This window comes from Alligator mississippiensis, chromosome 1, assembly GCF_030867095.1.
Source record: "Alligator mississippiensis isolate rAllMis1 chromosome 1, rAllMis1, whole genome shotgun sequence".
Lineage (NCBI taxonomy): Eukaryota > Metazoa > Chordata > Crocodylia > Alligatoridae > Alligator > Alligator mississippiensis.
Window position 1 is genome coordinate 31,207,772 of NC_081824.1, and position 16,114 is coordinate 31,223,885.

At 45.2% G+C, this 16,114-nt stretch overlaps 1 protein-coding gene across 1 annotated transcript in view; it reads left to right on the forward strand.

Annotated features, from left to right (window-relative positions):
* The window catches only part of ADAM17 (ADAM metallopeptidase domain 17), a 43,336-nt gene that overhangs the window by 20,622 nt on the left and 6,600 nt on the right, over positions 1 to 16,114 (forward strand). The window contains exons 7-16 of the mRNA XM_014597290.3: positions 1,097 to 1,186; positions 1,812 to 1,925; positions 5,515 to 5,659; positions 6,279 to 6,367; positions 8,720 to 8,872; positions 11,058 to 11,257; positions 12,239 to 12,342; positions 12,934 to 13,068; positions 14,624 to 14,754; positions 15,412 to 15,490. Coding sequence (XP_014452776.1) covers positions 1,097 to 1,186; positions 1,812 to 1,925; positions 5,515 to 5,659; positions 6,279 to 6,367; positions 8,720 to 8,872; positions 11,058 to 11,257; positions 12,239 to 12,342; positions 12,934 to 13,068; positions 14,624 to 14,754; positions 15,412 to 15,490 — 1,240 coding nt within the window. The remainder of the gene's footprint in view (positions 1 to 1,096; positions 1,187 to 1,811; positions 1,926 to 5,514; positions 5,660 to 6,278; positions 6,368 to 8,719; positions 8,873 to 11,057; positions 11,258 to 12,238; positions 12,343 to 12,933; positions 13,069 to 14,623; positions 14,755 to 15,411; positions 15,491 to 16,114) is intronic.

Consider the following 16,114-nt stretch of genomic DNA (forward strand, 5'->3'; position numbering starts at 1 on the left):
ACTTCTTTTCTTTTAGAGCACATGCAGCACTTGGTGGATCAGCCAGCAGGAACAACTCTACTCCTCTGGGAGTGTGAGACCACTAGAATGTAGTGATCAGGTAACTTCTCTGAACAGAGTGTATTTTTTAATCTCAGTATTGGGACCTAAGCATAAAATGGGCCACATGCAGGCTGACCTGCCTTGCACCAGACCCTAACCTTTTAAAGGATCTGCTCACCAGCAGCCTCTCTCTTAGGTAGGGAGATTTGTCCTTTTCAGTCTATTCAGAGTCTTTATTCTCTGTTCTCTGGAACTTTGTCCTGCTAGTCAATTACCAGTACAATCTCTTGAGTTAATCAATTGAAAGTGTTCAGGTAAAGTTCTTTTGTGTCATTTTGGGCTTTTGCAGAAAATCTGTTTGGCCTGTTGTCCATCTTGCTTGCAATTCCTGGCAGACCTGCATGTGCATGCAGTAACCAACACAATAGTAATCGGGTAACCAGATCAGAAGTTATTACAAAATGACTTGAGATTAGTGTCAGTGGCACTCTCTATTCTGAATGAATTTGGAAATGGTTTATTTTCAGTTAGTGTGTGCGTTTCTAGAAAATATAGCCAAGGCCTCTTTCCAAGCAAAACTGACTATGAGGGATAGAACAGCTAAAAGAGAGGAGCAGACATTTTGGAACCCTAGAAAGCACTGTCTGCTCATTAGCCCAGCAGAGAAGCTTGACACTGAATCAGTCAATGCTGTATTTACTTATTTTTTAACTAGTAGTGGTAGTAGTAATGGAATGTTCACACACGGATAACATTCCCTAAGATGCCTCATTCTTACCCTGACTTTTTTCCACTGTACTGTCCAAAATCATAAGAAATGGCAGAGTCTTGCTATAGTTTTACTATGGAAAACTTTGGGGAAATGATGTAAAACCCTTTGGACCACTGTTCTGTTGGTTTTGGAACAGTTAAGTTGTCCATTGTGTTTTATGAGGTGCAGTTCTGACTTGAATTTCTAGATAATATAAGCTCCAGTTTTCCTAGGCTTTTTGGACTTCGTTACATAACAAGAATATGGGACTAATACTAGTTCATCTTCTCCTTTCACTCATAGATTGAATTAATAGACAGAGTGGATGACATCTATCGAAATACCTCCTGGGACAACGCAGAATTCAGCGGATATGGCATACAGATAGACCAGGTATTCACCAAGTAATGCCAGTGGTTGCAAGCCTTAAGTGCTACAGTGTGTTTATGATAATGTAGTTCCTTGGTGTGTGTGAGAGAGAACTTTGAATCAGAATAAAAACTGCTTACTTGAGTTATGGTCATTGTATATCCCCAAAGTAGCAGCTCACTAGAGACTTTCATAACTAAGTTTGAATTAACTTGCCCCTTTTCAAGTACATACTGGATTTGAAAAAAATGTTCAGGCTGAGACTTGAAGAGCTTTTTTTTTCCTTGCTAAAGCTGAAAAATACATATTTCTCCTAAACTTGCTGTTGTGTGAACGTTACATCCATTCCCAGGAGGGATTGGTGTTTTCACAGTCTTGGGGTCTGTAAGACAATGCGTCTCATAATACAGATAAAAACAAACTAAAACCGCCCCCCTACAATCCTTCCCTGAAGAACTTGCCAACTAACATCTGGCATGATGAGGGTAACAAACCAATATAGGGGTGGGAAGAAGGTGGAACTTTTCAGTAGCTCTTTGGGCCACCATTTTGTCAGGTGAAAAATCCTTGTTGGCTTATAAGAAATGATTATATTTCATCTCTGTCCTCCCTGTTTATAGTTCTAAATATATTTGTGTTTTGAATACAGATTATCATTCACAATGAACCAAATCCTGTAAACCCTGGAGAAAAGCATTATAACATGGCCAGAAGTCAACCAGATGAAGACAAGGATGCCTGGGAGGTGAAGATGCTGCTAGAGGTAGGCTGTATTTCCCAAAGAAAATGTCTAACCTATAAACCAAGGGTGAGAATTGGGTATTTGCCTTCAGGGGTCACTCTCTGGTAGTGAAAGAAGCTTCCTTTCTTCCTCTTTGCTATACATATGGAGACTAATAAAGGAAGGTGATCTTGAATAAACCACAAGATCCAGAAGACCCTAGTTTCCGCTGTGATTCAACAATGTATTTTCCATGTGACCTTACTAGAAATCAGTTGGTTTTTGTGCTTGACTTCCCTTTCTGCATAATAAGGAACACAGTATTTCCTTACTACCCTATGTACATAAGCAATAATTTGTGAGGTGCTCATTCTTATTTAGTTGTCCATTACTTGTTTTGTTCAGACTGGTTGAAATTTGCCATGTTGCTTAATCTTTTGGGTTGCCATTCAGGTAGCTGAGTTTGCATATTATGGATTTTCATGTCAGACTATACAGACTTGACTTGGTAATGTTAGCGTGATTGTAACCATGATAGTCTAGGCAAGGTTTTGGAGGGGAGGGGGATGATATATTTTATTGGACTAACTTTGTGGTTGGAATAGTTAGGTAAGCTTTAAATGCAAGACCTTCTTCATCAGATTTTACTTATGTTTTATAAAAGGAAAATGTATTTGGTGTGCTGCTAAAATTATGGGAGCCTTGACTGGGACACTTATGCCACTCCAGCATGGTTCCAGGCAGTCTCCTGGTGAGGCATGCCCATCATGCATCTGTTCTGGGTAGAATAAGGTAGCCCTCCTAGTGTGGTGTTGTGTACAGGTCGGTAAGCTCTGCTGAGGCACTAGGGCAGCAACTGTTTCTGGTTTGAAAGCTAGTATGTGAAGCATTCATATCATGTCTCCTTTAGCATTGCCTGGTGCCATACTGGGGTGGCATAGGTTAATGGTGAAATTTTGTGCTTTTCTGAGGCGAAGTCATGATTTCAAGATGCTGGGACAGCACTTGTTTATTTTTAAGCCCAGGACATTTACTAGCTATGCTCCAAATCCGCCAGTCGTCTCTCAAAAAGGGAAAGGCTTAATTCCTGCTGTAAAGCACATGACTTAATTTACACCACTCTGCCAAAGAAACGGCAAATGGGCAGGAGAGACCGAACAAAGATTGGCATTAAGAATGTGCCTCGTGTGACTTGTACATTGATCTGTATTCAAATCCCTACAAAACTTTGGTTCTGTTATCTAAATGTGGGATAAACCATTGATACACTGGACAAACAAGATATACTTGCAGCTGGGAGAATATAATCTTTGCTGCATAAGCCATTGAGACTACGGAAGTCATTTTGGAAGTATTGGCAGAAATACAGGAGATGGTGAAACTCTCGGTGAAAAGTCATTCATGACCAGCATGATGGCTATTAGGGGTGTGCGAAATGGGCTGTATTCGATTTGGATTCGGCCCAAATTGGGGACAGTGATTCGATTCATTGATTCGGATCACTATCCCCAATTCAGTTCGTCCGAATCCAGATCTGAAGATTCAGTGCTGATGCAGAGAATCAGCGATTCGGCCATAGACACAGCTTAAAACGTTTTTTCTACCTACGTCGAGGTACTAGGCATGGCTCATGAACGCTGCAATGCTGGGGCGGATAGAGCGTCCCACAGAAGCACCCGCGTGCCACCGCCGTCCCCCTGTGCTCAGCAGCAAACCCAGAAGTGGACCAGAAGCATTTATGGTCCACTTCTGGCTCTGCCAAGGAGCACACTAGGAAGGCCCCCCCCTCCCCCCCCCCCAGCTCTGTGATCAGCCACAGGGGGACCCCAGGAGAACAGGTATTTGAAGAGTACTTTCTCTTGAGGCAGCATGTCTAAGCTACCTGGCATGCTGCTGCGCCAGGTACAACCCTGTACACAAAGTTATTTACTGACCATTCAAGCCTGTATTTCTAGTGCCCAACTGGCTGAAGTACATGATACTGTGGTAGAGTTTGTCATTACCAGTGGATGAAACTGATGATGGGAACAACTATCAGGCTGGCACTGGAGCTGCTTGTTGAATTGTGGAAGCCATCCCATCAGTAACCTGTCGTCATCTCAGTTCTTCCAAAAATGGATCCATCAGTCTCCACTTCACTTTTTTGTCTTTTTTGAGGTTCCAAGTAGCTATTACTTCTGTGGCTGTCCCCAAGCTGCTTTCTTTTCCCTTCAGGCTAAATAGCACGCTTGTCAAGAGCTCTTGATGGGAGTGTTTGCCCATCAGAGGTGGAAATACCTGCCAAGGTGCTGTAAAAGACGCAAGAAAAAACATCTTGCATCAAGAGAAAGTTACACTTTGAAAAGTTCTTTTGGCGTACGTTTCTTTATCTTGTTCAGAAGCATCACCCATTTCTGAAACAAGCCCAAAAATTGTCTGGCTGTGGAACCAGAATGTTGCCAGTATTGGCCTAGATGGTTTCTGAAGGGAGCAGAAATGAGTTTCCTGAAGACATTACAGACCTCCAGATGTTGTTGTATTGGGGCAAGAAAGTCCTAATAACATCTTTGCCATGGAGATGCATTCATTCTGTGTAAATGAACAGAATATCGATCAGTTGATTTGGTCTCCTGACTTTTATCAGGAGGTTGTAACAAGTTATGATCCACCCTACCCCTTGCAATATACCCACCTCCCATGCAAAATTGCATCATAGAGAATGGTGGCTTCTATACTTGGAGTGGTAACAAGGTCTTTTGCAGGACCTCCAGAAGAGTCATGTTCCCACACAAAGTAAAACAAGCTGAACGGAAAATGAAAAGATATATATGCTATGATGGGTTTCATGGATCAGAAGGCAGCTTCTAGTGCATTGAAGGAGACTGGTAGAAAGGCTGAAAGATGCAGTTACAGGAAACCTGGGAATGGCAGGAGTGTCTTGACCTGAGGAGAGGCTTATATATTTTGATTGCCTCCCACACTGCAGAGTGGGTGGGTTGGTGGACCAGAACATTAACTCTGTATCAGCTCTGCCCAGCAATCACAGAGGAGCCCTCCTGTGTGGGGCCACTCACCCCAGAGATGCACATTGGGGCTTAGTGCACGGATGTATGGGAGACTTTGGTACCTGTAAGGCATGACACTGGCAGAACTTCCATGTCAGATAAACCTTTAATTGATGTACCTTGTAGAAATCTAAGTAATAATGTGCAATAAAGAGCCAAATGCATTATGCTGAGCAGAGGAGCTGAGGTGACGAGTGAGTTATGGATTGAGCTCTGTTTCTTCCTTCAGGTTTTCAGCAATACAAATGGCAACAAGGAGGCACCTAGTGTCAAAAGCATCCAGAGCTGGCTGTTGGCTGTGGATTTGTTGCAAATTGGGGCCTTGCGGTAGTTCATTCTTTTCCTTGTGTTGTTGTAGATGGACTAGAATTTTAACACCCTAGGTGTAGTGCTGTGCCTGAGCACAGAAAACATGATGAAGGGGGACTCTTCTACATTGGTCCGTAGTTGGATTAGATGATTATCTTCAGCCAGCATCATAGGAATTGTTGCTGGAAAATGTCTGTCTGGCTAAAAAAAAAAAAGCACCTTATATCTCTGTCAATGTCTGTTAGTGTTTAACACTTGCTTTTATTTTTCTCCCCTAGCAATTTAGCTTTGATATAGCTGAGAAAGCAGCTCGTGTGTGCCTTGCCCATCTCTTTACATACCAAGATTTTGATATGGGAACGCTTGGATTGGCTTATGTTGGGTCTCCCAGGCCTGCCAGCCATGGGGGCATTTGTCCAAAAGGCAAGTAGGTGTAGTTTTTCCTTCTCCTTTGTCCCTCAGTTCATGGGTTGGATGTTCCTTATTACAAAAATGTGATGGTTATTGAAGGGGGTAAGCATGTGTGCCGCTTGTCCATTCCCTAGTGGAGTTAGGAATGGAGTGGAAGGGGCTTCTCTTGGCTGCAGACCAAAAAAAAAAAAAAAAAAAATGGAATGAGATGAGGGTAAAACAGTGACACTTTGAAATGAATGGCTTGAGTGAAAGCTACCACAGCTCCCATTTGGAGGGGTTAACATTTTTTCACTTGCCTGAAGAAGGTGCAGTTTGTGCAGGTCTGTCCTATTAGGCTTTGTAATAAGATAGTTAGCTTGTGAGTTCTGTTAAGTACTTGTCCAGGTCTCCATTACTGTAATATTGAGAACCTTGTGATGTTACTTACGATCTCCTTGAACGGACTCCATGCTACAAAAACTGAGGGAAGGGGTCTCACTTACTAGCCTGTGATTTATAATCTTTACAAGCTAAAGAAAGGGGATTTTACAAACTTCAGTGTGGGGGCAGTTGAAAATTGTGGGAGGGACTGGGACCTGTGCTGTGCTATACCCATTAGTAGTTTAACACTTTCTTCTCATTTCTATAGCTTATTATAGTCAAATTGCCAAAAAAGACATCTATCTGAACAGCGGCTTGACCAGCACAAAGAACTATGGCAAAACGATCCTTACAAAGGTACTGTGAAGTGAGTGGGGGTGCATGGGAGCCACTTGTTAGACTTTTGCAACCCACTAGCTGTCTTCAGGACTAATTTTAGTGGGGAAGCCCACCTGAAAAAATGCTGTTTGCCTCAGTTGGAGCTGCTGTGGACAAGTATCTGTGGGCATGTTCACCTGGTGCTAGGAAGTGCTACCTCAAAACCATGCCCTACCTACTGGCTCCTGTTCCCTGGGGTTGAATGCTGAAAAATATCATAGCTGTTCTTTCTTTGATATGCGTCTGTCTCAAGATGCACCCAAGTGGTCCTGAACATGCCTGCTGCTATGCCAGTGGCATGGGATAATTTCTTTGGTGTTCAAGTTGTGTGGGGCAGGAGTGATGGGCACTGGGGGGGATTTGTTCTTACAACAGTCCTCTCTAGCACCACTCAACATGTTATAGCCTTGAGCCAGGACCCAGAAACTGGACATAATGGATGTCCTGGCTGGCAGAAAGTAAGGGCTTCAGGGACATGAGGAATGAACTGATTGGACACTGGAGCAGCAGTGGAGGGACATGCAGCTTCTGACTGAATGGCTGAAGAGTACTTTGCTCTCCCAAGATGAGGGGGAGAGAGAGTGCTAGATTGACACACAAGTGTGTAGTGCATGTATGTGCACACATGCGTGCAGCTAATTTAACAATGGAACAAACGTGAGTGGGGCAGGTAAGGAAAAACCATCCTGGATATGTGGTACTTCTGTAGAAGGCCTCTGGACTCTTACCTCCCTGAAGATTTCAGATGCTAAACCTATTTTTACTTGCAAGGTTACACAGTGAAGACATGTCAGCAGGCATGAGCTGGATCTTGGATGAAAATCCTTAGTCTCATTTCAGGAAATGAATAGATATAGGAGATAACTTTATAAGCCTGGGTCAACAGGTGTTAGCCCTGCCTGTGCCTTTTCACTTGCATCTCTTGGTCTGTCAAGCGGTGAGGGGCCTGAGTGCTGCAATTTCTAAGGGAGGAGTCCGTTATGCAAAATGTGTTTTTTGTTTTTTTACACTGATTTCTCAGTGCTTTGTGAAATCCCAATGTTGTCATTAATTCTTATGTCAGAACAACTCTAGGCTAAAATTAAGCTGCCATGGGGTAATTGAAGATGTAAGTGCAAAGAATGCTGGTCAGGGTTGTACCTTGTAGACTAATTTATCAGATACTGCTATGAAAGGGCTTGCAGAGTATGCTGGGAAAGCCCTTTAGCTGTTGCTGCTCCTCTTGCTTTTGCCTTTCACTGTGAGATAGAGGTCTGTTTGAAAAATCCTTAGTCTTTTCAGGAAATGAATAGATACAGGAGGTAACTTTTTATAAGCCTGGATCAACAGGTGCTAGCCCTGCCTGAGCTTTACAGATCAGCTTTCTGCGGAGCCTCTTGTACACGCTTGCCCAGCTTGTTCCTTACTTCCAAGAGTATTAAAACCCGCGCATGAATTAAAGACCATAAAGCACGCAAGTGGTCTCTGAGGAGTGCTCAAACCTTTTACTTCAGATGTAGACTGCAGGGGCATTGTGCTCCCAGGTTCCCCATTGCACTGTTGAAAACCATCTCTCCACAGCAGCAAAAGAGGCATGTTGTAATTGTCCCTTCTTACTTACCATTCACTCTTTCCTTGTGCTTTGCCACCAGCCAGTCTTCTTTTATTTAATTGCTCATTTCCAGGCTGGTATCCTCCGGACTGCCTTTACAGATCAAGCGTTTGTGGGGGAGGTGAGGTCGTGTTGAGAGTAAGGGCAGCAAAAGGCATCTTACCAGCTGGAAGATGGGGAATGTGATATTCAGAGGAATAAGACCTGTTGTGCCACCCAGATCTTGAAAAGTCCCCTTTCTGCTCTTCCTGTCTCCCACATTGTGTGGTTTCTAGGCATTTTTGTAGCCCCAATACATTGGAATTAGTTTTAGTTAAGATTTCTCTATAGCTGTGGTCTGGTCTGTAACAATAAGACTAATTGTAGGAGAATTAAATGAAAAGTTGACAAATTAATTACTGCTTTTTTGGGAGGGTGTCCCTTTTTAAAGTTTTTAAGTCATTTTGCCCTCTTATATGCCAGTGCATCATTTGCACTCAACAGTGTTGAGCACATGCAAGTGTCCTTTCTGTTTTGCCCTTTGCATTCCTGCAGTAGTCCAAGCTCAAGGAGTTAGCTTTGGATGTGTGGAGCAATTTTTCAGGACCTAACTTCAGTTTTGCACTTCCTTATATTTTAATAGGGGAACTATATAACAATTAAATGCATCTCTCAAGAGTCAAGTGATCTGGTATTACTTAGGACCTCCCACCATGCTTCATGATCATGTTGACTGTAGGCATATTTTTTGTGTCCAACAGGAAGCAGACTTGGTAACTACTCATGAACTGGGACACAACTTTGGAGCAGAGCATGACCCTGACAGCTTGCCAGAATGTGCTCCCACTGAAGACCAGGGAGGAAAATATGTTATGTATCCAATTGCTGTGAGCGGAGATCATGAGAACAACAAGGTATATTTATTTTGGGTAAATTCCACATACAGATGCTGCTGCAGTTAGGAAGGTCTGAGTCAGCCTTCTGCACTAGACGTACAAGTTCCTGTCTATTTAAAGTCTGTTCTTTTAGTACAGTGTTTAATTAATTGAACAGCCAGTAGAGGGAGACGTGCTTACAATCTAGTCCCACTGTTGAGAAATTCTTCCCAAGTGTCGAGAGGGCTGAATGCCTATAGCCCTTATTGGGGATGGTATTTTATGATCAATTATATTGCATACCTGCAGAGAGAACACTAGTTGAATTTGAAACCTTTAGCACCAAAAGCACTGGCTTCTAAATAGGAGCTGGTCACTTAGCTTTGTTACTAGGAGGCATAGTGGTATCTTTTAAGCCAGTGCTCCTTTTGCTTAACTCAAACTTGTCAACGTTATTGTGGAATTAGCAGCATCCCTGTCTTACATATGGACTTGCAGGTACCAGGTGTATCAATACCCTGATTTGTTAGAACCACTGCAGAGGCTTAAAGCTAGCAGGTCCATGCAGGTAGGGTTCTTCCCAGTTCTGCAGCTTCACAGCTATAAGGGTGTTTCAGGAAGTAATGGCAGTTTTGAAATGCACTGTTTTGTGTGCAGGGATTATTTAATAGACCACATTGCTTCTCTACATTATTAAACACACATCACATGCAACTATGCCAACATGTTCCCTACTCCTGTGCACTTTCCCACTCATTGCATGCACAATGGTTTTATTTGGAAATTGCTGTTCACTTTCTGAAACACCCTCACTTCTTGGCATTTGTTGCTCTCCCTGAGCCCCTGTGGCAGCATGAGGGCTGGATTTGGACCTGCAACCACTCCCCTGAGCTGGTCCCCTACTCCTACCCCTGGCTGGGCATAGATACTTGTCAGTCACGAGGCAACAAAAGTATTTAAACACAAACTGTGTTTTTTCCAAGGTCTTGAGGTACACAGCATCTATTTCTTACAGTGTCAGGATCGGAGGTGGGTCAGGCTGACTGTGTCTACACCAGGGGTGGGCAATTATTTGGGTCAAAGGGCCAGTTAGGGAGTTGTGGTGAGCTGTCGCAGGTTGGGTCAGTAACCCCTGCCCCCCACCCTCTCCTCCCCACTTCAGCAGCTTGCCAAAACTCCCTAAGTGACCCTCTGGCACAAATAATTGCCTACCCCTGATCTAAGGGCAGAGAGGTGAGTGGAAAATGGTTAGGGGAACCAAACCTTTGTTCCCCTCTTCTCCTTGTACCCCTTCCTCCGCCCTGAATCCTCAGCATGTGGCTGGGTCAAGCAGCAGCCATATTGGCTGCACCCACATGGCCCGAGGCAGTGCAGGAGAACGCAGCGTGGCATTGGCCTGGCCCAGCCATTTGCTGGGGACTCTGGGCAGGGGAGGGGATACAGGGAGAAGGGGGCCAGTAATCATGGGTTATCTGGGCTGTCCCAGTGCCATACTGTGTTCCTCCCTTTTCTCTGCATCTCCTCCCCTGCCCCAAGTCTCCTGTGTGCAGCCAGGCCAGGCTGGTGCTGCACTGTGTTCCCGTGTGTCACTTTGGCCACGTAGGTGCAGCTGGTGTGCCTCCTGCCTGACCCAGCTGCATGCTAGGGACTCAGGGTTGGGTAGGAGCTGCACCAGCTGGTCTAGCTGTGCCCACGTGGTGAAGCCTGAAGCGGCACACAGGAACATATCACAGCACTCTGTTGGCGGTACCCATGTACATCTCTATCAGGCTACAGAGCCTGGATAACCCATGATTCCTGGCTGTCTTCCCCCAGCTTCTCATCCCCTGTCAGCAGGAAGAACCTTATCAGTCTGTGAAAGGCCCCAAGGTCAGAGCTGCGGGCAGGCATCCTCACTAGGCAGAAGCCTGGCCAGGAGCTCAGTGCCCCCTGCCTTGGAGCTTACACTGTGGGCTGGGGAGCAGGGCACGGCAGGCCAGGTGGGAAAGGGGAGTGGCTGTTGCTGCTGCAGCTGACTATAGCTCGGGAAAGGGGAAGGGTGAGAGGTGCCAAAAGTCAGAGCAGTCGTGGGCTGGGTATACTTCTTCTGTAGAGCACAGCTGCAGGCCAGGTAGAATCGTTTGGCGGGCTGTATTTTGCCTACCCCTAGTCTACACTGTGCAGTGTTTGAATGGGAATGACACACTCCTCCTCAGTGTTTCTCTTTCCATGCATGACTCTTTAGATGTTCTCAAACTGCAGTAAACAATCCATCTATAGGACCATAGAGAACAAGGCCCGGGAATGCTTCCAAGAGCGCAACAACAAAGTGTGTGGGAACTCCAGGGTGGATGAGGGTGAGGAGTGCGACCCTGGCCTTTTGCACCAGCATGATGATCCCTGCTGCTCTGCTGACTGCAAGCTGAAGAAAGGTGCCCTATGCAGGTAAGAGGCATTAAAGTTACGGCTCTGGGTGGAGAGAGGTATGTGGGGCTGGGTCTGCAGGACAGCAAAGTATTAAGGAACTCGGTCTGGGGAGAATTTAGACATCCCGAAAAGGGTCTGTGCTGCTACTTCATGTAACAGCAGGTCCAGGATTACTTCTCGACTGTCATGCTGAGAACTGCACGGTGAGTGCAGTGTGCTTTATAGTTCCGTACTTGTAGCACTAGGACAAAACTGAAATCACTCAAACCAGAATACATCAGTATTAACATTCCTTGTGCCACTGTAACTCTGTCCTGCATACATGCTGCAGTGCAGCCTTTAAAGATGTGAGCACGTGCTTTTTGTCACAGGATCCAGGCGACACTCGGTTGTGTAGCTGGGGAGTGACAACAATAGCTGACCTTAGGCTTTGTCCTTGCTGTTCAATGAGTAAATCCCTGTTTATTGTCCAGGGATAATGGTCTGTTCCTAGAACCCAGACCTGTTTCCAGTTATACTGGAGGAAACCTATATTGCTCTTTGGTTAGCACCAAATCCATTTGTGACTGTTTTTAAAAATCCATGCTCATTACATAAGAATTGTGGAGAGCCCAAAGGAGCAAAGATTATGCAGAAGAGCTCACATATTAGCTAGATGAATATGATAAAAGGTGGAAAAAGGAAAAGACACAGGTGAAAAGACCTGTCTGAGGTCACAAAGCATGTAATTGTCATGGCAGAGTCAGGGAAAGATCTTGGGTATTCTGAGGAAGTGAAGTACCTTGTTCCATAGTCTGCTTTGCTTCTCCACATTGCATGTGCTGCTTCAGCGTGCTTCAGAAAAGCAGAGGTGGAGGAATGTGTGTAGGAGGTGGAGATCTGAGAAGCCATCATTGGGTATACTTGCTTCCATAGGGTTGTCAGGCTTTGATATCAAGTGCACTTGTCTCCTTTTGCATGTGGCTTACTATTCCCTTCCTCCATCAAATCTTCCCACAGTGATCGGAACAGTCCCTGCTGCAAAGGCTGCCAGTTTGAAAGTGCCCAGAAGAAGTGCCAGGAAGCCATAAATGCTACTTGCAAAGGAGAGTCCTATTGCACTGGTATGCTGTTGTTGCAGTCCTCTTGGGCTTGACAGCAGAACACTGAAGGTTCAACACCTGTTTACTAGTTTTATGTGCTCTTTTGACATCTGGCAGGGCTAATCTTAGAGTGCAGTTAAGTACCATGAGGTATGCATGAGTGTATGGAAATAAGTGTAATCTTCATATGGCACAGGTATGATTTACCTCCACTTGGCTTCTATCTCAAGCCACATGCAACAGTAACTTCCACCTAGATATGAGGCATTGACAGAGCTGCCTTCTAACTGAAGTCTGGGTTACCCTGCCTGGCTGCCCTTCACACTGTATGTTCTCTGTCCCCTCTCTCTCCTTACCCACAAGGTCTGAATACCCTGAGCCAGCAATTAAACATCCCCCAGCCACACTTCTAGGTACCAGCTGGACACGCTGCACTCCTTTGAGTTGGCTGCCAGCCAAAACACCCAAGGTGACTGCAGTCTGGCTCCACAAAGGGGCTGCTGGGAATCATTCACATAACGAGTGTCTGTCGTTCCACCCCTGCCACCCGCCGTTGCAGCGTTCTGTCCTTACCCAAAATGGTGCATACTAATGCATCCTCTCCACCGCTAGGAAACAGCAGTGAGTGCCCTCCACCAGGGAATGCTCCAGATGACACGGTCTGCGTGGATCTGGGCAAGTGCAAGGATGGCGAATGTATTCCATTTTGCGAGAGGGAGAAGAGCCTACGTTCGTGTGCATGCAATGGTGAGCATGGCAAGAGGGTGCCTCTCCCCTTGGATCTGCCCCCATAGGGCTGCAAACTCCCATTGGTTGTCTGCTTGGACCCCACGGTCAGTTTCAAAAGATGGGTCCAGAGCTGAAACTGTCTGTCTCAGACCCTGATGTTGTTTTGTGTTTGGAAAGGGCTAAAGCCATGAGGTCAGTAAGCAGGCAGCACTCGAGATGCGGCTGCTGAGCTGGGACTGTGCATAGCAAAGTAGAGGCATCTGTTTTTCCCCTTGGCCCCAGCAGAAGAGAAGTCTGACAGGCAGCTGCTCCTCCAAACACAGGGAGGAGAGAATGCTGGAGGAGCCCCCAGGCAAGGCTGCTAACAGGAGCCATTGCTTATGACTTGAGCTGCAGCTCCAGAAGAGTCGCTAGAATGCAGGCAAGGCTGCAATGGGAGGCTGTTTTGGCAGTCAGCAAATTGCCTGATGTGTGGTGGGCAGCTGATCGTTTTTGTCCATCTCGGCCATCACTGCTGTGCTGTTGGCAGGCCTGAAACTGATTAGGTCCTGTATCTTGATGTCTGCTTTTATTAGAGGGCTCTGTCACAGTGAAGCAAGCCTTAACGTGCAAACAGCTGAGCACATGCTGTTCCCACACCAACTATCCATCAGCTTCAGCTGTGCCTGTATCAGAATTGGTTACATTTGACAGGCAGTCTGTGCCACTTGCATGATTATAAATGACTTGCCTTGTTACCCAGGGGTGCTCTATGGGGCTTGTACTGTCCATTATACATTAAGAACATAAAGCTTTGTCACCGAGGTACTCTTGCAGGTATCATATTAATAATCCCCTTCGTAAACTGACCAAGCTCCTCTTTGGGTGTTTAATGACCTTTAATGTGATGTAGCAGTTGAGAACAAGGAGGAGAGTCCATACTGTATGACCAGCCAGCTCTTTTCTGACCATCAGCAACTGCTACATACCCCACTGTTCCTAACTGATAGGTTACTGAGAGGAGGCAAAGGGACATGGCTGTTGGGTTTGAAGACCATTTAATTTGCATTAACTGAGAGTTCCCTCGTGTGTGTCTGCTAGACATGTGCATCCCTTGCCCAAGTTATTGTTTCAGCTCAGTCCCCAATGCCCTTCATTACTTGTTCAGGTGGTGGCTCCTCAGGCCCTTGACAGGACAATAAGGGGCAATAAACACAATTTGTGGAAGGCCTGAATAATACATCACATGCTTTACTGCTCATCACCTGCCCCTAGGTTTTACTGCAGCATTCTGATGTCGTCTTTGAAACTGGAACAGCTCGGAGCTTGAGTTCCCTTGGTTTGCTTACCCTGCCACGTAGAACTCCCAGTGGAGTAACTTCAGGTCTACGTAGTCTAAGCTTCTTGAGCTCTGCATGGTTAGACACTGTACAATGCTCCATTCGCTCTAGGAATGCACCATCAGTTGGGCAGGGCAGAGTCAGTCAGGGAATGAGAAATGAGGCCTCTGATGATCAGCAGCATTTGGTTTTGAATGAGGTGTAACCACAGCTGCAGTCCGGCAAAAAAACTGTTGTTTGCTGTTTCATTTCAGAAACTGACGACTCCTGCAAGGTATGCTGTCGGGACAAGCAGGGCAGGTGCATGCCGTACGTGGACGCAAGCCAGAAGTTCCTGTATTTGCGCAAAGGGAAGCCATGCACGGTGGGGTTTTGCGACATGAACGTGAGTGCCCTGGGCCAGACTCCCTGCATGCTTGCTGCTTGTGTACTTGGGTATTTTACAGAAAAATGTGGAAGACTTATGCTTTCAAATCTGGTTTCCCCTTGCTGGTTTGTTCACTGGGCTGGCCTAAGACCTAATCTCTGTGCCTGTAAACAGTAGCTGGTATATGTAAATCTCCATGCATGGAATTATTGTTTTGGAAGAGGAAATAGTGGATGAGTGGTCATAAGGTGCTGGCAAGAAGGGGAATGGCAACACTTACCATGGAATTCAGTGAAACACTAATTTTTAATGGGCTGGGCCCACGGCCTTTTTAATTCATATAGATCAGTGAAACACTAACATTTTCCCAGAGCGCATGAGTCCCAATTTAGCTCAGGGTCCTCAGGCTTGTCTTGGGCTGTCTAGTGTTCTTGTAATTTTTTGCTGTAGGCTTTCTGCTCTTGTCAATTAAACTCTTGCTTTTGGTTATAATTACATTCAAACCGTGGACTTTCCATGGGGTTGTGCATGTCGTTAGTCAGAACTGGACCAAAGCCACTGGCAGCCAGAAAGTGAGCTGAGCACATTCTTTTGAGTCCCTGTGAGCAGGATGGTTATAACTTAAGTAATGTAAGATTGAGGTTCTGTTTTTTCCAAATAAATGTTTGTTTGCAGGGTAAATGTGAGAAGAGAGTGCAAGATGTGATTGAACGATTTTGGGATTTCATCGATCAGCTCAGCATCAATACCTTTGGTAAGCTAAGAAAATCTCAAATTCTGAAAGTGCATAAATTCCAAAGGAATTCAGTGCCAAGGACCTTGAGGGAAGGGGAAATTGGTAGGGGATTTTTTTCCTTGCTTTCTCGTTGTTGTTGTTTTTACTTTTCTTTTTCTCTTTTTTCAAACTGCACATGATGGCTTACCAGCCCAAGGGTGACAACTTCTAGGAGGGTAGAGCCACAACAGACTTCCTTTCTAATGTGCATTGTTAGAACTGATGCCATCTTCCAAATCTTTAAGGTTCCAGGTTTTTTGTAATTCCTAATATTTTTTTCTATACATGAGGCATTTGCCAAGCCCACAGGAAGGATGATGTTTGCTTCAAAGAACTTTTATTCCAAAGATGTATGAGACAAGCCAAAGAAGCCAATGACTTGCCATAGGCATCATGGTTAACATGGGTCTTTCTAAGGGATTTCAATATGGACAGGGTAGGCAATGAAATCTTCATTCAAAATAGCTGAAGCCATCATCCACTGCAAGCTGTGGAACTGTACGTGTGCATGCTCAGTGGTTCTTAGCCTTATTTGCCTCATAGTGCCATCCAAGCATGTAACAGTGTACACTGCTGTGTAACTGTATTGAAAGGCGTTAACTA